At 34.3% G+C, this 22,899-nt stretch overlaps 1 protein-coding gene across 14 annotated transcripts in view; it reads right to left on the bottom strand.

Moving 5' to 3' along the window:
• Window positions 1-22,899, bottom strand: part of LOC128996056 (C-Jun-amino-terminal kinase-interacting protein 4-like) — a 63,729-nt gene that overhangs the window by 7,304 nt on the left and 33,526 nt on the right. For all 14 annotated transcript variants that reach the window (XM_054421193.1, XM_054421202.1, XM_054421195.1 and 11 more), the window contains 13 exons: window positions 17,363-17,486; window positions 15,826-15,933; window positions 14,927-15,091; window positions 14,199-14,373; window positions 13,532-13,771; window positions 12,375-12,455; window positions 11,895-11,987; window positions 11,020-11,179; window positions 10,239-10,329; window positions 8,440-8,565; window positions 7,620-7,791; window positions 3,011-3,124; window positions 1,416-1,607 (listed from right to left, as the gene is read on the bottom strand). In XM_054421193.1, coding sequence (XP_054277168.1) covers window positions 1,416-1,607; window positions 3,011-3,124; window positions 7,620-7,791; window positions 8,440-8,565; window positions 10,239-10,329; window positions 11,020-11,179; window positions 11,895-11,987; window positions 12,375-12,455; window positions 13,532-13,771; window positions 14,199-14,373; window positions 14,927-15,091; window positions 15,826-15,933; window positions 17,363-17,486 — 1,841 coding nt within the window. The remainder of the gene's footprint in view (window positions 1-1,415; window positions 1,608-3,010; window positions 3,125-7,619; window positions 7,792-8,439; window positions 8,566-10,238; window positions 10,330-11,019; window positions 11,180-11,894; window positions 11,988-12,374; window positions 12,456-13,531; window positions 13,772-14,198; window positions 14,374-14,926; window positions 15,092-15,825; window positions 15,934-17,362; window positions 17,487-22,899) is intronic.

The raw sequence follows: 22,899 nt of genomic DNA, 5'->3' as shown, positions 1-22,899 counted from the left end.
TGTTTTAATCAAATCTTGAAACGGGTTGGATGCAATTTTAACTAAATCCCATCAATTGAGGATATTTCAATATAAGTACTACTTGGTTCTTGATTATAAACAAAACCAAGCAAACATAGGTAAAATATTTAATTTTATGTTATTGTTAACGGATTTTTTTTAAGTGGGCTGATTCCAAAACTGTTTGATTCCAACACTAAAATGTTGACTTTATTTAGAATTCCGAAGAAAATGTGATTACGATTCTAGATCAAATTGATTAACATTTAGGGAAATTGAAGAGCAAGATTTATAAAAAAATATATATGATAATAAATGGCTATAAGTTATACTCAAAATGTAACTGAATCTTTAAAGTAAGAATTTTCAAACCTGAAAATAAATAAGAAAATTTGTATTTCCATTTTTCTCTTGGAACATATTCTACTTTGATTGATTGATTGATTGATTGAATTTGAATATAATTAATTCACAATTTTGCCAGCAACAGGAAATACGATCATGATTTCAAAATCAGTATTGACACTTTTTTAGAAATAAATTGAGAATTAAAATCAGCCCATCCCTACTCCTAATAACATGTCATGTTTATTTTGGTGCTACAAATATGAAAAATATGTTGGGAAAAAACACACACACACAAACAAACAAAAGAGCAGTGCCCAAAGTTGTGTACCACACAATAAGTTAAGCATTGTGAATACTGAATAGCTCTACCAAACATAGAACACCAAAAAAATGTACTTAACAAAAACTATAATAATGTTGAAAAAGTAAATTATAAATAACTGTCAGAATGAAACGGCAACTTCATATTATTATCAACGCCTGGTTAACAATGATTTCTTCATTCTGAATTCAAAAACAGCTAGTTTTATACAGAGCATTACAAAAATTGTTGATTTTCAATCCTTCAAAACATAACATTTTGTTTGTCCCAAACAAACCTTTTCCTGTCTTAAACAAAAAAAAAACACTAATAAACTAGTTTATAAGAAAAAATAGAAAAGTGTTACGAGTGATTTACAGTTTAAGATATGATTTCTATTTTATTTTGAAATTTACTGTTAAAAGAGCTGACTTGTACATAAATTGAAAAATCATGCTCTGAAAACTTCCAAGAAAATTACTAGTATATTTAAAACAAAAGCCTTGTGTGATTGTGAGAAATATAGTTCACAACTTGTCACAAAAACCCATTTCAGGGCTTGATAGCTGTTTCTGCACTCGGATTTGTCTCGCTGGCAAACAACTGAGCCCGAAATGAGTCACTTTAGGGCCTAGCAGTGAAACAAAACAATCAACAAAAATTTTACATGAACATAAACTTGTTAAAACAATTTTTTTTATTGCTTTCAAAACAACTTGTGACAAAATAACTCTTTGACTTGTGAAATTACGAATTTCCAACTCACCTGGCACGGCTACAAAGAACTTGACTGCGTCTCTGTGTCCGTGGAAGGACAGTTGTGCCTGTGCCATGGAGCAATAAGGTATGAAGCTGCCGGGGGTGATCTTGTCTGTGGTGGAGTCAGCAAACACTCGTACAACCCCTCCCGGCATCCTACCCCCTCCACTGCCTACCACGGCTCCTGCCCCACCAGCGCCTGCAAGTGTACATGATTAGCCGTTGATTGACACATTCACAACCAGGTGACACGAGATGTACAGATTCTGACAGTAGGAAACGTGTAAAAGGTTTTAGTTATACTCTATTATCTGTTCACTATGCAATACGGAGTATAAGTCATATATTTCAAATGGTAACAGGAATTTGTTTTACGTCCATCTTGCACGAGCACTAGGCTCCAGCAGCAAACCATTTTACCAATTCTAGCCGTCCAAAACGCATCATGACAACGTAATCCTCCTCTGCTATTATCATAGATATAACATAGTCTCTTAGAAGATTTCCCATCCTTATGGAGCAGCTGAAGCAAATTTTATTGTTAGTTCTGTCAGGTTTTCTGTAGATGTCGTGTTTTGTTTACAATTTGTATATTGGTATATCAGTAATTTAAACCTTTTTTAACCAAATAAAACTATCTAATCATAAACAATAACTCGTCCACTAGCTATATAACCAAACAGTAAGACACAAATAATGAAAAACTGACCCTAAAATAATAGGAACAAATTTAAACAAAACACAACATCTACAGAAAACCGGACAGAACTAACAAAATTGGCTTCAGCTGTTCCATAAGGATGGGAAATCTACTCAGGGACTATGTTTTATCTATGCTATTATCATTCATACACTTGTTTACTACTATAATAATATTTGACAAAGTCAAAAAAATAAAAATTCTAAACCATTAAGAGAAAATACCAATCCATATGCACAGTTATGCAAATAAGTAAAATTTACTTCCGCATCTTCATGCGAGTAAGGTCTATTGACACAACCCCCCTAACAAAACATAATGTTTTCAGTTTCAAGTTCATCTATAACTATCTCATATGACCTCTGTACTGTACAATGTAATCTACTACTGTAAGAACTAATCTATTATGCTTAAATTAAAGCAATAGGTTATATAGTTTCAATTTTAAAAAGCCGTTTATAAAACACAAGAATTGCAATTTCATCTAGACATAAAATATTTAAACCAGGTAAAAAAATCTCCTAGTTGAAACAGTTGTTTGTTTTGACCCTAATATCAATATTTAAAATTAACCAATATAATGAGCTCGATTCCAAGCAAGGAAATTACCTAAGATTTAATAACAGAACTATATAGCATCACAGAGAAGTAAGGAACAGAGGATACACTCCATGGTACACTGAAGTGGTGTCTAGGGCGAAGTCCCAACCCACTCCCCTCGCCCTCCAACGCTCACGGTGGAGGAAGACCGTATGCCTTGTGTGATAGGAACTCCTGCACAGTCCTCGCCGTTCGGGCTCTTCGTTGTTCGTCAAAAGTACATTTCCGGCACAACATACCAGAGCTGAAAGTCCGATAAGTTTCCTCTGTACCTTACTTCTCTCTGATGGCATTGAACTCACTCTCTGAGAGTGGCACAGAGATGATAACACCATTGCCAGTTCCGATCCACAATCTATTGGAGGAGATGAGGAGAGCAGTGATTCGGACAAACGAGAAACCCAGCTTACCAGTGCCTGAAACAACAGTTCTGACATCAAACATAATATCAAGTGTTGGTGTTTGAAAGCTTCTTGCTCTTGTGTTGTTGGCATTGACTTATAGATACTGAGGTAAACATTCAATTTATAAAGACCAGCAGTAACCCATTTTATAGTAAAATAGAACATAGTGGATTCAACAACTCACACAGTGTCAGTCTACAATTAATTGTACTCACTCATATTTTTGTTGCCGAGATAGTGGTGTTGACAAAAAGATGCTATAGTTTAAAATAAGTGCATTATAGATGTTAGCCTCCAGATTGCCAAAATATATTAAATACCCCCGCCGCAGCAAACCTGCAGACTAAGCGAATTTCCATTTGACTGATTGGATTTACACTGAAATGTCTACTTAAAAATATAACATTTATTCTTGATTTAAATAGAATTAGTTTAACAAGTACTTAGGTTTGCTGCATCAGGGAGGGTAAAACTGTTTTTTTTGTAAAATGTGAATAGTTAGTAAAAAATAAAAACATTTTCCAAATTTGATCAAAATATGTTCACAAACAAGCAAACTACACCAGTTTACTTATTCTCCATAAGAATAACATGGGAATTTTAAATTTACAATTTTTTGGAATTTTCTCCGTAACCATTAGGCGCATAATAACGCTTCAAAATACTAAATTATTTGTTTTTTTAAGCTCTACAAAATGGTTTGGAAAGAAATTGCTAAATTTTATGTTTTTTGGGTCAAAAATGGGAAAAACCTATTTTTACCCCATAAAACCCCCCGTAAACCCCCGTTCCCATGGTCCGATCATGCTGGATCGCGAACTCGTTCGAATAAACGTACGTTTACACGTTTTTACCAAATTTCATCAAAATCGGATCATTTTTGCTTGAGTTATCGTGCTGACGGACACACACATATATATATATATATAAATATATATATATGAATTTGAACGGATGGTGTTTTTGGCCTCTAGGGACCTCAAAACAAAAAAAAAATCGGTCCCGCGTCCAGGTCTTACCATGAGTACTACGGTAATAGCTTATTCCCTATATGGGAAATTCGCTAAAAGGTTTAAACCTGCTACGAGTCTGGACTCAAACTCCGCCGGGTTAGCGTAGTCTGTTTTTTTAACTGATTAGTTCCCATATATGTTTTGTATTCGTGTTCATGTCGTGTTTAAATTTTTTTTTTTGTGTTAAACAATATGACGCTCTTTGTATGAAATAGAAAACCTTGTACAGCCTGATGAAGGTGCCCCACAGGTGCCGAAACTAGACGAGTTTCAGTTTACAATAACATTGGATTGCCTAAAAGCAGTACAGCAGGTATTTGAACCTTTAATAATATAAGTGCTTTTACTTTGGTCTGATTAACAAGTTGGCGTATTCGACAGTCATCAATAATGTTACATCAGCATTTATGTGGGTGGTTCAATTAAACTATGTACATTCTTAAAATAGCAAACAAATTTAACATACCAACAACATGGGAAATGTCTAGATCAATTTTATAATCAAAGGTTTTAGCTACTAATAGTAAAGGGAAAATACTACACGGTTTCTAACTTCTGAAATAAAACTCTTAATGAGAAATAATTTATAGTTTTTTGTACTATAAACTGGAAAGATAAGTCAACAAACACCACAATTGAGTAAAAAATATTTATGTTTTCACTATTGTCAACGATGTATCTTATTTTATGATATGAAACCTTTATTAATGTTATCTAACATTCATCCTGACAAAAACCTTTAAAAACAAACCTTGCCTAGGTAGTGTAGAAACTGTGGAACATGATTTTTTTTATAGTAGTTTTCTAATGCAACAAATAGTCGACAAAGCATGGAAGTGGAATATTTCATGTCTCTTCTTGTCTATCTAGTTCTTAAGTTATTAAAAAAGAGAATGAATAGACAACATTATAAAGTGTAAAAAATGTTGCCCATCTATCTGTAATTCTCTTAGTCACACTACTTCATAAAATTTGAACTTAAAATATATTTTTCAAATTAACTCAATTTATTGATTTACACTATCAAAACCTTAGCAAGAGTAAGTTAGAGAGTATTTTGGTGTCATAGAGCAAAACTGATGTGCATAAGGAATTTGTGACAAAAAAAAAAAAATAAAGGCATTATCACATTAACTGACACACAATTAAAATGGGGAAACATTTCACTAAACTTACATCCAAAGCATACAACTGTTGAGTTACAGTATACTCCCTCTTATCCGGACACCTTTTAACCGGACTACACTCAGCGGAAATGGCATCTCTTTAACCGGAAAATTTTTATCAGCACATTGGTTTAACCGGACTAGATCGACAGGAAGTGGGTGGTAATGAAACGACTGTTCTCGTGGGAAAGATTTGGGACCAGTGATCATGTGTCTAAATACAATGCTCTCCTAAATTTAAGTCGAATATCACAGCAAACGGTCCGTTTTACTAAGTTTTTGGGGACGTTGATTTAACCGGAAAGTACTGGCCTGGGTCCCGAGGAGTCCGGATAAGAGGGAGTCTACTGTACGTTGTATTAATAGTCAAAGGTTACATACAATAACAACAAAATAAAAGACTTCTTCTAACACTAATCAAGTGATTAATATATTTATTTACAAGTGTTAAGTATGCTGTATATTCAAAAGACATTACATTGGGAACTATTTTATACACTCTCACTGGTCTTCATCAGGTCTGTACAAAGGATCAAAATAGTATTGGTATATATGTCTTTTATTTCATCTGCAGGATAGCACCAACACATAATTCATTCGTTAAATAATATGACATATTAAATTTGTCATTAGGTAATCAATTAAATGTATCCAAGAAAAGGGGTATGTTAGATAATAACAAGTCCAGGTTTTTGAACATTCCTTCACAAAAAATACATAACAAATATTCACATTATAGAAAAGCCCTAAACACAAAATAAAAACCACTACTAAAAGAATAGGAAGAAAAACCAATGCATGACGAATGGTAATAAAAGGAGTGTGGGTGAATATACCTGTAGGGAACACTGCTACGCGCGTGATTGGTGGGAACAACAAGCCAGCGTCCAGACGACAGCGTAACAAACACAAGCATACTCTAGTGAAGCAATGAGCAATGTACACAGGTCGGGTGCAAAATGTGGTTCACTCACATACTGATAAATATTTTCATAACAATAAGTTTTAAATTTGCATATTTTTTTCTAATAATCTACATGAACATCTAATTTTAGGCAGTTTAAACATAATAAGAACATTTGTAATTGTCTCATACTTGAGTAGGACATTTGTTTGTGATAGATTGTATAGTTATAGAGATACTCTAGAGAATAACTTTTGCCAATATTTATTTGTCAGCCACATTTTGCGCCCAAAGATGAGTATGAATGGACAAACATGCATCTGCCATTCAATCTTCTACACACTATTAGAAGCTACACTCACTGTATGGTTATGTGTTTTAAATGTCTATGAATTGTGTGAGTGCTGTTTTATTTACATAATAAAAATATATAAGTAAGTATAGTGTACTAAATATATTTATCAACATTTAACAGTAAAAATGATTTCTCGTGGTCATAATTATTTCTTGTGAAAGAAATCATAAACAGAGTGGTTAGGAGTATGGTTGGGAATCCTACTAGTCAAAGACCACACAAAAGACTATGGATGAGAAGGTTATAGATTCACATCATATTTATAAAATACATCCTGTATTAGATATTCAATTGAAACTTTAGAACAAAGCAACAAACAAATGTTTTCTACAGCCTTGACAAAATCGTGAATATCTACTGTAGTCATAGCAAAACTAAGAACGTCTTCTGCGGTCACCGCAAAGTCGTGAACGTCTACCACAGTTTCCGTAAAATGGTGAACATCTTTCACAGTCACAGATAAATTGTGAATAGTTTCAGCAGTCACAGCTAAATCCTCAATGTTTTCCACTTCAAGGCAAATTGTGAACATCTTCTGAGATCACTGTTAAATCTAGACCATGCAGACTCAGCAAAACACACTGCAAAATTAGGAAATTTTCACGGTAAAACCGAGCAGCGATTTTCTGAAAGTCTTCTGCGGTCATGGGTCATGGAAATATTGTTAACTTTCACAACTGTCACAACAATATCGTGCACATCAAAATCGTTGATTTTCGATTGTGCATCTTCCCAGAGGCTTTATATGATCGTGAAAATAAAGGCTCGGCTCAGCTAGCCCTGAGTTTGGCCCAAATTATTTCTGGCTTGGATTTATTTGAAATGACCATGAACTCGGCCCTTATGCAATAGCTACTCCTTCATGGTATCATAATGAACAAACACAATCTTCAACTTTAATTCTAAATTAGGCAAAACTGTATTGTTTTCCTTAATTTTGCATAACTTAGACGTAAAAGAGAAATTTCTTAAACTGTACAAAAAACAATATAAATTAAAACACCTTGAAATAATAAGCTATATTATTTGCATTAGTGATTTAAAATGAATTTTTTTCCTCCAGACTCACCGAGCATCTTGCTGACATATGGTTCAATGTCGACGTCCTGCAGGTGCTTGTAGGTGTGAGCATGGTACAGCCGCAACGTAGAGTCTAGACGTATAGACACCCACACTCCATCACCTACCCAGGACATCTGTCTAACTTGGCTCTCCTTGCGAGGATGTGCGTAAATAGATGTCTACAACACACAATTGAGCTGTTCAGACAACAAAATTAATAGTAAACCTTAACATTTCTCATCTTCAATTAACAATGCTTAGACTTACTAGGTACAGAAAAATCAATGGTGGTAATGATTGTCCTGGTTCCGAGGATTGATTTTTAAATATTGTTACTAGTTCAAAAGTGATTAACATACTCATTGTTTGTAAAAAAAAAATTCACAGTTTTGAGCAGAAACACCAGCATAGATTTACTTTGACAACCACGTCAATTGTGACTGCAAATCGGTCCCGGGTCTAGGTCGCCTTCTAGTTATGACTGATTATCTTTATTCTACAGTTTACTCTCAGTTATTTAATGGTATGATGAATGAGTCATCAGCTTAAGTCTGTACAATACTGAATTTTTATAACAGAAATCTTTACAGCTGCACTGTCCAATATTCAATAGGCATTGTGTAAAATATGCCTTATCTAATCAAGCTTAGTGCTTAAGAAGTATGAGATTTCATCAATTGAATTTTCTTGTCTCCTTTAAATTTAGAACTAATTTCTGGCAATCAAACAATTTAGGTAATTTTACACTCGTCAGGTACCTCAAATGTCACATTGTCATGAATCAACTGTATCGAACACATCCGGAAGGAGGTAAAGTAGTATGTTACCTGCACAGCCAATGTCTTGGGGTCGAGGACGTGTATCATGTTCTTGTAGCCACACCAAACCTTGTTGTGGACGGAGACTAGACAACGGATAGAATGTTGAGGAGGTCCTAGGTTTACCAGATGGTACTGTAACATTATACAATTGTGATAAAGTGAATGTAAAATTCTATTAATACTACCGTAAATTCTTGAATTACTTTATCTAACTGTACTGAAACACAACCGTACGTTAACTTGATCTGTTAACGTGGTTTGTATGTTAAGTGTTTGCAAAACATTAAAATAAAATCCAAACACAATTCTTAGTTTTCTAGATTTTAAACTATAAAAGAGATACAGCTTAAAAAAAATAACTTGTGCCTACTTTAACATTTTACAGTGGAATCAAGGAGAAAAAATATTTTTACAAACATTTTTGTACATTGACTACTTTATGATTTTTATCAAATTCTCATAATTTAAATCTAAGTGTGAAATCTAAGTGCATTTTTTTTAAATAAATTTAAATCATAGAATGAATAAAAGAAAATGTATTATTTATTTATTGGGAACATTTACTGAACATTTACATTACAATTATAGTAACATCTACGCCTACTTTGATTGTGGCAACATTATTGAGCACCTCTTGCGGTTTACGTGACACCGTGGCCATCTCCTGCGGTCACAGTATCAATTAGATAATGTTCCACATTCTTGATTTTTTCACTCCAAACAACGTCTAAGGATCTCACTTTGGGGAAACTTTAAAATTAACACATCATTGGCAGTGAAGAGGACATTATGTCTTTTTAAAAATGTTTGAATGGTTATAATTATAGTTATACTAGCTGTAACCCGCGGGCTTTGCCCCGTTTAACTTCTTAATTTTCAAGATTATCTCGTTCGCATGGCTCAATCACGTCCTGGTTGAAGTTTGTTCGCTACGCTCACTCACCTTTAGGTTGGAGCTCGTTCGCTGCGCTCACTTGCCTTCAAGTTAGCTCGTTCGCTACGCTAACTCGCCTCCAGGTTGAAGTTCGTTCGCTACGCTCACTCACCTTTTGGTTGCAAATTAGCTGTTGTCATAAATGTAAAAGAAATAATAGTGCTGCACCCTGTTGGTAATTTTTGTAACTTTAATGCTATTGAACATCACAGAACAGAACCAACTTGTTTAATTGAAACAGCTGTTAAGATTCAATAATTTCATTTCTCATAAGGTTAACATGGGAAACTCCAGAGCCACTGGGGCGGAGCCCGAAAGGATTTTTGAAATAAGAATATGCCTATATGTTAATCGGGAATGTGAGCTATCATCATGCCAAATTTCAGCCCAATCCGACCAGTATTTTTCGCGTTCACTTGTCACAAACATACATCCATACATCCATACATCCAAACTTTCTCATCTATATATTAATAGGCAAGCATGTTTCTTTAAAACCTTTTTTCTCAGCTCGTGTGCATCGTAGGGAAAATCTACGCATACCGTTGGAAAGCTATTTTCCTGTAGGTGTGCAGAATCCCTTTATAAATTTAAATAGGCTCAAAGATAAGCACAAAAAATGAGTTTAAAAATTTGAAAAAATTAACATGGATCTTATGCGTTGCTATGCTGGTTACGAAATAACAACGAAATATAAACAGAAAATCAAAACAAATGAAAGAAACTCCAATCACATGTTTTATTTACAGTGTGGGGTGAAAATAGATAAGTGAACACATTACATATTTTTGGTCGAGTTTCGACCACTGGACGACCTCTCGTTTATAATATTAGTAGGATATCAATTTCTAACAAATTCAGTAGTCCATACCTTGCTGAGGTCCCATTGACCATCCAGCCCTCTCCTGAATACTGCCACAGTGCCATCAGCAAGAGCACACAACACTCGACCACTGACATGCCTGCAACAACAAGGTTAATGTGTAAAACTTGATCTAAAACTTCTTTGACTGCATAGTTTATTGTCCGTATGCTTCAAACTACCAAAATTAACTCAAAACACACAAAGGTTGGGAAAAACACTATGGAAAAAATGTTAATATTTCACAGTCACGGCAGGTTTTCTTGTTTCCCTTGGCTAAAACAAAGATACCACATTCAGGATATTTTATGGATTATTGCGGTCATTTTCCATCTGAATTGGTAATGAATAAGTTTTCACAATGTGACAGGATCTAGAAACTAATCCCTTCAAGTTATAAAGTGACTTGAAAATAAAAAATAATAGCTTAAAGTTGTCAAAACTGGTTTATTTACTAATAAGAATGAAACATTTTTGCAATAATTTTTCAAGTAACAAAAACATACCTTCACAAAAAAAAAACTTCTTTTTTATTTAAAGGTGTTTTAATTTAACCAATTAATTAAATCTCCATTTGTTTTAGTCACAACAGTACGTCCTAGGACATTCAGCTCTACACTGGAAACGTTTTACACATTACTTCAGGCTAGGCCTAAAGGATCGTGGCATTATCACATAGACGAAATCCATTGGTGATTGGCGAGATTCGAACCTATGACCTCGGGAACCGAAACAGTAAACACATTAAACACGGTAAACATGTTATGTTTTTTAAGTAACTTGCACTTACACTATACTGAGCACAGAGTCTTTTAGCTTGATAGAATGTAGACATCTTCTCCATTGAGACACAGCTGAATGGACGAACACTGAGCCGTTTTGTGAGCCGAGCCACACGGTTGGCAGAACTGAGCTCATCTTCTCTAACTGCTCATTGGCCAACCCGTTCTCTGAAAATCCAGATTAAGACTTACAAAGTGCTTTTGTCCATTATGAATTTGTATAGCTATTGAAAACAATATATTCTGTTGTCGACCCTCATCTAAAAACCACCATTGTCAATTCTATCAGTTTCACTATAACAACAATCTCATTTTCGACACACCAGGATTGCAAACCTAAACAAACATTTACAAAACAATCGCAACTAACAAGCCTTTGGAAAATGAATATTTTTCACCAATTTTAGGTCTACCTTCAGTTCTTGTAAAGCCAAATATGACACACTGTCTATCATTTAGATTTTTTAGAGTGCTGCCAATTACTTTGTTTCAAGTTAAAGTGCCGGCCACAAACCGCCGTAGAAATAGTATTATTTAGAAATCTTTGTTCTAGAAAAAAAGAAAAAAATGTAAACTTTTTGTTTGTTATTTTTATACATCAATTGGACCTCACCGACAAGTTTTTTAACTTGATGAGGCCAAGCTGTTGCAATTTCTATAGTAAATATATTTTAATAGGGATAGGAAATTAGATTTCTCCGATTAGTGCTGTTGCATGACAAGATAACTTGGGCACTATTTAGTGAGCTGTTGTTACTACTCACTATGGTGAAGAAGTGGTTAGCAACCATTCAATTAGGCCAACGGGTGAAATAAAGGTGCAGTTTGGCCAAAGATATAGCTCATCACACAGGCTAGATAGGATAAATACCAGAGACCCTACCATTAGGGGTGTTGGCAATCCCGTCCTTCAACAGTCCTTCTTTGAGGTCCTTCAGGAGTCGTCGCGATGGTGTCGGAGATACTTCACATTCTTCTGCAAAAAACACAAAACAGGATAAAATATTTTTACTGTCTATCCAAGCTTTTATTACCGTTTATTGTAAAGGAACGGTGCAAACCCTGGTCTTGTTACTAACGTCGACATGTTATTCAAAAGCATCTATAATTGATAGCAAATGACAAATATTAACTAATACTAAGTTTACCCTATAAGCTAAGAAAAGCTTTCTTACATAAAGCTTTGCTGTGTACTCCTTAAAAATTGGGTGTTCAAATTAATCAGGTTAGGCATTATTTTTAAATACAACAATGTTTATTAAAAAAAAAAACTGTTTTAGCTTACTAACTCTCACCTATATCTCTTTAAGGCCTTAGTATCGTTAGAGTAAGAAATATTCCACATTTAATTAGGCAAAATTACCTGCACTTCCAGCTGTTAAACTGTCTTTTATCAGTTCATCTTTCAAATTATTCACCAGCTGATGTTGGGGTGTCACGGAATCTATAACATAAAAAACATGACATAAGTCTCCATTAACAGTGAATGAACTAAATTAGTTGATAAGAATGAGATAGTTATTTGTGCAACTAGTGAGAAAAGTGATCAATTGACTCACTCGAGAGAAATCCTTACTCACGAGCCGTAGGCGAGTGAGGAATGGTTTCTCGAGTGAGGCAATTGTACTTTGAACTCGAGTTGCACATTATACTTTTCCTACAGTTACCATAAAACAAATAAATTGGTGAAGAAACATAACCTATTTTTACACAGAAGTGAACTTTTAATATAACATTTAACGTGAAGTGACAAATACAACAGTACAATAGCTGACCAGCTGATTTACAGCCAGTGCTGCCAACGTATTTCGCGCGCATACGACGTTGCCTGCATGTTATGCGCTCACTATTTCGTGCCTTCACGTTGAAAATCTGGAGTGAGACAAAGTAATTAGAGTGAGACAATGTTAACATTGTCTCACTGATGAGCGAATCGGCCACTTTGCTTTCTCAAATCAGTGAGAGAACATGTACATTGTTAGGTAACTGTAGGAAAAGAATGTTTCATTGCCCTTACACTGCTTTACTTGAATGGCACTGACAGAAAATATCTTAGAATTAAGGTTTTTTTATTTTTTTCATTTTATTTTAATGTCCCACCTTTAGGACAATAAATTCTAGACTGGAACTTTTTTACACATAACTAGCTCAAGCTAGTCCTAGAGGATTGGAGCATTAATACTTTAATACTTTTCAATCAAATGATTAGAATAATGATCTACATTATCATTATAGATTAAATCCATTGGTGATTGGAAGGATTTGAACCAGGGACCTCAGACATCGAAGCCCCGCGCTCTACCACTAGAACATCTAGCTCCCCAGAACTAGGGTTTAGTTAAAAATAATTTATGAAATCCAAAAACAGGTAGTTTTATGTACTATTTTTAATTTAGAATAGTTCAAAAACCTTGTTCTATAGGGTAACATTGTTTGGATTTTATAATAATATTTGGAATAAAACTAGTAGCTGTGGTGCCATATCGACACTGTCTACCATTTTGTTTATTTAAATCCCACCATTGTTGATGTTGTCCTGTGAAGTATGTTCAGAGACGGGAGGTAGAGTGGTAACATCGTCACTGCCTGTGGCGCAACTGACAAACGTGATCTGTCCGATCTTGGGCTCCGAGGGCTCCATCTCCCCCTCCCCATCCTTGGGCTCCTCAGTTTCGGTTGTCTCAGTGGTCGCAGGCACCTCCACACTAGTCTCTGGCACCTCGGGCTCGTCTGAGCTGAGGTAGTCACTCGGCAAGGCACCTGCAAAGACATAATCACTAACCAATAGGAATAGTATCTTGCTGAAGCCTTACAATGACAAAACTAAGTATCAGTAATTAAAAGTATTTAAGACTGCAAAATTATCCATTTTGAACCCTATCAATGTGATGTATAGGTTCAAAATCAAGACCTATTCGGATGAGTGTGACAATAGATTCTCAAATTTCATACTTAGTTACACTTTTTATGTTCCCATAGAACTGCAACTTGTGTTCAAAGCAATATGAATATGTATGTAAAAATATATTTTGTTTTTTTCATTGATCACTCACAGATTTTTAAAGAATATTTTTATTTCTGTGTTTACCAGCAGGATCTTTATAATTTGACAAAAGTAATATTGCAATATTTTATCCATTAAATATTATTTATTTTAGTTAAAATCTAAGGTAGTTGAGGGAAATACCTGGGACACTGGCTATACACAGCAGGTAGGACTGGCAGACATTGAATGACTCTAGTATATCAGCTGGGTTGTTGGCATCTATCACAGTTACCCTACTGACTGAGTGAGTGCTTGTACAGATCCACACCAGGGAGGACAACACCTGCTCATTGTCTTGACGCTCTCTCTCGCCCTCCTGACAACAGACATCATGATTTAGGGCTTTAGATCAGAATAGGAGTCGACACACAAGTAAGCCCCTATCAAAAACTCCTCTAAGATAACGCGTTGGTTGTGGCAAGGTCGGACCAGACGACCTATTGCCATCGTACAGTAGTAACAGTAGGCTATCTGTGTAATAACAGTAATAACTAATGTGTAAAAACATAAAAATTTCATAGACGCAGTGATATTGTGATCATCTCTCACAGTCACGGAGAAATCATGATATTCTGCAGTTGCAGCAAAATCATGAATATCTACTGTGATCATGGTGGTCTTTGACAATGGCGGCAAAACCACAACCTGCAATTGTGGCAAAATTGTTAATTTTAGACCAAGCATCTCCACAAACACTTGACTCATTCCGAGCTTGGCCTAAAAATAATTTCAGTTAAGAAAGGATACCTTGGGCCAACTGTTGGTATGACCCAACTTGAGAATATCAGGGACCCGCAGTGTGCAGACCCCTATTCAAATTAAAATAGTCTTATTATAACATAAGGGTGTAAGGTTTTGTTCTGGATTACCTTGAGCTCTCTGTCGAGTTGGTCTACTGGGTTGTCATCCTTCTGGACATCTTCCCCCTCCTTCTCCTCCCCGTGACTGTTGGAGTAGAAGACACTGGCCCCAACAATGTTGCCTCCGTCTCTAGTCCTGCCTCCGGCTAAGTTCACTCCAGTCGCACACCAGATCTAGCAAGAATAACCAAAAATTTTACACATCTCTTACTGTTTATTAGTGAAGCGACGTTCCCTTTCTGCTTAAAAAAAAATCCTATATATTGATAGACAGCCTGAGTTTTTTCCGAGACTATGATAAACATGGCCACACTGGAAAATTTACGACTTGTCCACTAATGTTTTCTGTTTGATAATTTTACATATTTGTTCTTCATTTTTGTTGTTTTTCTACGCCAATGCAATTGATTTTTTTGTGAGGGAGTGGTCTGAACCATAGTTTTCTTTCTATTTACCATAGAACTTTTGTTAGATAGCATCAATTATAGATAGCCCAATAATAAGAAAATGTGTCTAGGTGCAGAAGACCTCTCAGTTAAAAAATACCTCTGTATCAGCCAGTATAGTCATGTAACTTATAGTCATGGGGATGTCCGTGACGTAGCCAACCAGTGACATCATGCACAAAATTCTAGATGTTTGAGGCTGATCAACAGCCAAGAGCAAACATAGCAAGTTTGGTCGCTACAACAACAATATTCTATAACCTAATTTCTGAGAACTTTGGGGTCAAAAGCTATTTTTCTGTATGACGATACACAATTTTTCTCTCAATGACTCATCCAACTAAGCTATTTTAAATTTTAAAAAATAGCTACAGCTGTTTGATAAATGGATGTCTACCTTAGTATCTAATCTTCAATGATTGTAGCAAACTAAATTATCAAAATTTAATTAATGAAGCTTACCTTCATCCCAGGTTCTTTCTCAGTGAGTGGTCGACAATAGACAGGAACAGGCACTGGTACCTGCGGGGCCGATGAGCCTGGCGGGGGCATTATAGACCTCTGCGGGGCCTATCACACATCAACACATTAATACACAATAACAAAGAGGTGCTAAGAAGGAAATATAGATGGGTAGGACACACAGAAAGGTGCATAAAGGATCAGGGAGATGTTGTCAAAGAAGACCTAGAATGGAACACTGCTAGTAAAGAGTGAAAAGACCTAGAGACCATGGAGAAGGATTTGATGGAAGAGGTAAAGATAAAAGGCAATATGAAAGGTATCGAGAGATATATTTGTATCAAACATCAAGAAGCTCTCAGTAAAATAGTATATTGCTGTGTATAAATAATAAATAAATAAATAAAAGAGAAATGAGACCATCAGAGCTAGTTAGAAAGGGACAATATAGGCTTGATGCTCCAAGAGTCTACTGCATTAATTTGATAACAAGGGAGGGGCTTTGTTTTGAATTTTCTGTTTTGAGGATAATTGAGGTCAAAATAAAGCGGTTGATTTGAGTTACGCTTAAAATTGATGTCAAAATAAAGCGGTTGATTTGAGTTACGCTTAAATCAATTAAGTTTTAGTAATTGACAGAGTAATAAGCTATTTTCGCTACGTTATGTAACAATTCTAATTGTGACATCGAAGTTATTGGAACTGATTGAATCATTAAAATACCAAACAGAAAGCTTACAAATAATTTTGTTTATTTTGTAGCGATATCTTCTTTTTGAAATTCACAGTTCCAACTTTTACCTAACACATTATTGACAGTAATCACAATATCAATGACGTTAACACTGGTCTGCAAGTTCTACATTGCTGTCATAAGGGAAATTAAATAGACGTTTTGGAGAGGCTCAAAATGTATAAATCAATAAAAACCCAGATTACAACCGCCATATCCTTAATGACAACCTCCAGTTTAGATTGAATATTATTTTTAACACTATACTACAACAATAAAACATATCTGACTAGTTGACCACAACTAGTAACGAATATAATTGAACCAGATAGAACTGATTTGAGCCCTCGGTCGACAGTCTGTTCCCAATTATGAAATGGCAATGTTGCGTATCTGTGATGGATAGGCCTATCAAACTAAAAGTACTTAAGTCAAGTGTTTAAACCATCAACGATGCAATCCAAGCGGGTTTATTCCTGGACTGTAAAGTGGTTGAAAATAGCAGGTCGCTGAAACATTAATTGTTCCAATTTGGAACTTATGATAGGTAACAAAACCAATTAATCTTTTTATATAATTGCGATACATTTAATTTAGAGATGGTTGAAAGTTACAGTTATTAAATAAGCTACAAAGGAAAATGAAACTGTAAAGCAATAGAAAAATCTCTACATTAGCTTTGCTTTCAATATATTTACAGTTACTTATTTACCTTTTGACTTAGCAATTTGTGATAGTTACTATCACAACCTTACATACCTGTAAGGTTTAAGGCATAAAATTATTCAAAATAAATTTAAATACCTTGGCAGGTAAAGACCAGCCGTAAGCCTGTAGACGGCCGTCGTCTTTGCGCACATGAGCCCGCACTTGTCTGTACTGCTCCTTGCGTTCAGTAGCTCTGCGCGCCGCCACCTTCTCACTGCATCTGCACACCATCAACAGTAAACACCACAACGCTTAAACACTAACAGGCGATGTGTGCAAAGTATCAATCCAAATTTATATCAATGATTATAGTTTTGAAGATAGGCCCCTACTCATACGACTCGCTCAGGGGCTCTGCACGCTACAATCTTTTCATTGCACTGAACATCACCTCATTGTTAAAACACTTAAGTTTTACGCACAGAATTAAGACAACTTCATAGACATGGTTAATGTATTGGAATTCAACTAATATGTTTGTTTTGAAAGAGCTAATACAATTTTTGTGCTCAGTATCATCGAATTGGCCAGCACCGTTTTCTAAGCATCAGAATGTTTCAACGATGCATAATTCTGAGTCTGCTTTGCACTCTTTCTCGTCCTTTCTTTCACTTGGGTACAATTAGAAATACATCACTTAGGTAGGTTTGCATTGACAGGAAAACGTGATAATTTTAGACTTATCCAGAAATATTAAACAGTGTAGATAATGAGAAAGTAGGTTTATTGATTGATAGATTTTGCAATTCAAAGTCTTTTAAAATATCCTTAGAATTTCATATCATAAAATCCTAGTTGAAAGCTTGGTAATGATAACATCTGTCGAAACCACACAGCAAAACAAAACAAACCAATAAAGTCAATGCCAATAGTCAGAATTACAGTTGGGCAACTTTGTACAAAGAGGCACTGAAGGAGCTATCGTTTACGAGTGTCACAAATAATTATTCATCGGAACAAGGATTAGCAAATTACTGTGGTTATGGTTAAGATAAAAAATAAAGTTTGGATTTAAAGAAATAGGCAAAGTATTGAAAATTTTACCTGTGCTGTAGCAAAACAAATCAGCTGTTGTTTACACATGAGATATTGTCTCATACAAAAAAGGTCAATTCCTTGGTCATTTAACAGGTTTGTATACGTACAATTACAAATACACGCAGAGACTATAGTTCGGCCGCTTAGAAAACGACCTGCGCGCTAATGCTAAACCAATGCTGGCGGAGGTCGCTTTCTAAGCGGCCGAACTATAAAAGCTTTACTCACATTAAGAAACAAACATAACAGAGGGCAAATGATGTGCAATGTAGTGGCATCGGTAAGTGAGTCAAAACCAAAACCTAATGCTTTTTAGACCTGATCACAGGTAAAATAAACCTTAAATTTACTTATTTTGATGATCCAGGAATAATTTCACCATGCAATAACAAAATAAGTATACACTAGAAACATGAGCATTTTGATTAAAAAATTTAAAATGTATTTTGTATGCAATAAGAGCAATTTGTACAGGCCTTTGATAGAGAATAATAGCTCTTTTAACACTCTTCTTGCTATGCAGAGATTTTGTATCAGGATAGGCTGTCTGTTTGTCATGTCTTTTAAGATAAAATCTTAGCTCAATCATTAGCGACCATAGACAAGGATACTTAAGGCAAAGCAAGAACGCAGACAGCAAAATTGTATTAAGAAAATAAACTTTATTAACAAATTTAAGTTACAGTTATTTACAAAACATGCTACATCTTTTATCACAGATAGTAACATAGCTGAGTAAAAATCAACACATATCAGTTTACTTATTCTAGTAAAGCACTTAAAATGAATTACATTTTATATCATAACAATACACTTCTTTGGGTAAATAAATGATTTGCTAACTGAAATAACTAGGCAGTGACTATAAATAAACTAGAATGATAGTACATTGTACATTTGACTAAAAAATGTTTCATTAGGAAAATCTAAATGATTTGAGAGAATTCTCATTGAAATTATTACTCGGCAAAACTATGAACCAATTAGTTACAGGTTTCCCAAATTAAAAACCTCATTACAAAAAATTCTAAATTGTTCAGAGAACTCTTTTTACTAATTGAATATGAGAAATTACGCTTAACTTATGAAATAGTTCTCAACACAAGCTATTTGCACTGTATGAGTATTAGAAACTATAGCACAACAGTCTTAAATAACTGTATCATAATAAATATAAAGTTATAAAAATGTTCATTTAGTTAAAAAAATAAACCATTAACAATCCAGGCTGACCTAAAATAAGATTGTAGGATTATTGATTGCACAGGTATTGTGCGTAGATAAAAAAAAGGATTTTGGTTATGTACATACTTGGGGTTCCTTTTCAAACATAACAAAACCTTAAAGTAATGAAAATAAAAAAAGATTTTAAAATATGTTAAACACTGGCACGCTGTTATTTTTATTAGTGTTAAATTCAGTGTTAAGTTAGACTCAAACTCAGAGTTAATGGTTCATTAATTAATTCTATAACCAAGGCACCAAAAATTAGACCAGGTGATTAGATAGTCCTTGACTATTGATACAACTAGACATTCCATCCCCATGTTAAAGCTGTCGCCAGTTTTTTTAAATTTTTTTTTATCGAAACCGTCGTAGTCGACGTGAGCCACTGACAGGTTGTGCTGATGTATTACTGATTTCTTTTAAATACAAAAACTTAACCAAGTCAAACTAATGTAACGATTTATTATGAGCTATAGCAACTGTTATGATCCACTAACTATGTCAGCAACAAAAAAAGGCAGAAAATATAATTTTAGACACTAGCGCAATTTGTGACTGGCTCTTTTTTTTTAATAATAATAATATTGGCAACAGTTGGTTTATATAGATGGGATGTCTACTTTAGTATCCAATAATCAATGATTCAGTTAAGGTAAAGACCTACACAGAAATTGTTTAAAAATCAGCTTTTTTCAGCTCCAAATACTTTCCACACAAATCCAAAAACATTTCATTAACACATTGGCTACCGCAATTGTACTAAATTTTAATTCATATGGACCAGCGACACACATATGCGATGGCTGATTTCTACTACCCATAGACATTAAACTCATTAAAATAGACTGATGTGGCATATTTGCGTCAGTGTCCCAATCTTAGAAAGCTTATATCTTTGTAACAGTCTATTTAGGCCCTGAATTCTCTGCACTGGTCTACAGGGAAGTCTGTCGCACATGTGCATCACTTGGTCTGTGGATGTGGTGATTAGTGACGTCATAGGATAGTTGGCAAAACTGATTTTTACTTTGATGCCTTACTGCCCCATGGTCTATGTGTACTGGGAACCTTGGACACCCGGTCTGGATATGTAATGTTAAAATGTATATCTCGGTCCGTGGCAATGACCGTAGCGTCACATATATGTGGCGATCGGTAGCGAACGTGTTAACTCTTAGCAGGCAATTGTAACTTGGATGACTCTAGTTATCCATTACTGATCAATTTACCTACCCCTGGTAACATTCTTAAATTTACTACATCATATAAATCTTCTTAGCCTATTACTTGTACTAAACAAAATTGTACTATTATAATATACTTAAACAATCAACAAAAAAATCTGTGCTTCTTTAAGAGGATTGTGTTCAGACGTCTTCAATAACTGATTATTTCAGATAACTTTTCATTCTGTTTAACCAATTATTGATTGAAAACTTCTGCAATAATACTTCAAACGACGGAATAAACTCAGCAACAACAAAAACTTCTTTAAAACATATCTAATACATTGAAACCATAACATGGCTTGTACAATTTTACTTCCTGGATGAACGTTTAACAAAATATACAGTCTCATTCTCAAAATAAAATATTCATAAAAACATGTTATTTTAAAGATATAGGTCTGTAAAGAATGATTCATTCAACCTATGCTGATTTCAATATACTTATAATTTTGAATATTTTAGACTTTTAATATTTTGGAGAATGACAACAATGGATATTCAGACTTGAATTTTAAAAAGTCATACACTTTTCAATTGAAAAATATAAATAGTCTTCTATATTTTGGTAACATTGGATTTAAAAAATCCATAACTACAGTCACCAAATTAAGACTGAATAATAAGATTTTTATCAATTTATTATATAACAAAAAACAATTTTAATTTTTTCTGATAGGCCCTATATGGTTTACTGGTGAATTCCAATAACCGAAATTGTACAAGACAAATTAACATTACAAATACAGCACACAAAAATCAATTCACAATGATCTGACAAGACTAAAAATTAAAACACTATCTAGTTGCACTATCTGAAAGGTGGTACAGAATTAGGCATATAAAGTGATGTCTTGCATCTTTGAAACCACTAAAAATTTTGTTTCCACTTACAACCAGGCTAAAAATTGTTAAAATGGTAAAATTGTAATCTTGGTCACACTAAACCAAATGATTGGGGTTGTAAAAAACTCTATTTTAACAACTGGAACAAAATTATGCAATAGAAAGATGCCTCGCATCTTTTAATCCACCATAGCTTAGTTACTTCTAGCAACCGGTAGGTTAAAAAATTTTAATCATGGGAAAACTATAATATTAATCACACTAAACCAAATTGTTTGGGTTATAAAAAAATTCTATTTAAACAACTGGCACCAAATTGTGCCATAGAAAGAGATGCCTTGCATCTTTTAAACCACCATAAATTTAGTTACTTCTAGCAACCCGTAGGGTGAAATTTGTTAATCATGGAAAAAACTGTAGTAATCTTGGTCACACTAAACTAAATGGTTAGGATTGTAAAAACACTCTATTTTAATAACTAAATTATCTTTCATATTGAAATTTTGTTTTTAACAAGTTGTCTTATTTTCTACAAAAAAAAACAACTTTGTTTCTTGAAAATATCAAACGGTGACTAGAATCAACTTGGCACCACAATAATAAAAAATTAGCACTGGTACAGGATATTTAGAATATCCTAACATTTGAGTTAAACATCCTCTGTGTTTTGTAACAAAAAACAAGTGCGATAAAATCAACAATCGACTTAGATTATAAAAAACCTAAAATTGTTACTAATTACTTTAAAGGTACCGCCATAACTATTCTTGGCTTACCCTATAAACTATTTGATATCAAATCACATTTTATGGAAACAGGTGTCTCCTACTTACAGCTAAACTAGTATCGATGAGCGTATCAAATGTTAAAACTATTTTAAGTTAGAAATGGTAGGTTCTTTGGCAAAAAAATTGACATAACCTGAAACTGAGTCATTTAAGCACTTGTGACCTCGTCACATGGATCGCACTCCAAACCGGTTTCAACATCTGATGAACCGGTTTCAACATCGGACGATCCCACTGTGGACTCTTCAGTTATGACGTCTTCTTTGTCTTCGCTCGGCCTAAGAACGAACAACTCATTCTAACAAAACTCATGTTTTCTTTTGTTATTGTCTACCTGTTTTACTGCTAAAAATTCAGTTCGGTTAAACAAATATTTAAAGAACAAACTAAATAAATTTTATAAACAAAAGTAAAGTATATCAAGATAGTTTCAAATGTAATGCGTTTTACAAATAGGTTACTAAAGGCAATATCATCTAGTAAAAATTATTTTTGTGCAAAAATCTAA

This window comes from Macrosteles quadrilineatus, unplaced genomic scaffold (assembly GCF_028750875.1).
Source record: "Macrosteles quadrilineatus isolate MER2022 unplaced genomic scaffold, UCM_ALF_1.0 Scaffold_5__1_contigs__length_97177068, whole genome shotgun sequence".
Lineage (NCBI taxonomy): Eukaryota > Metazoa > Arthropoda > Insecta > Hemiptera > Cicadellidae > Macrosteles > Macrosteles quadrilineatus.
Note: the sequence above shows the minus strand (reverse complement) of the source record. Positions and strands in the feature narration are given on the sequence as shown.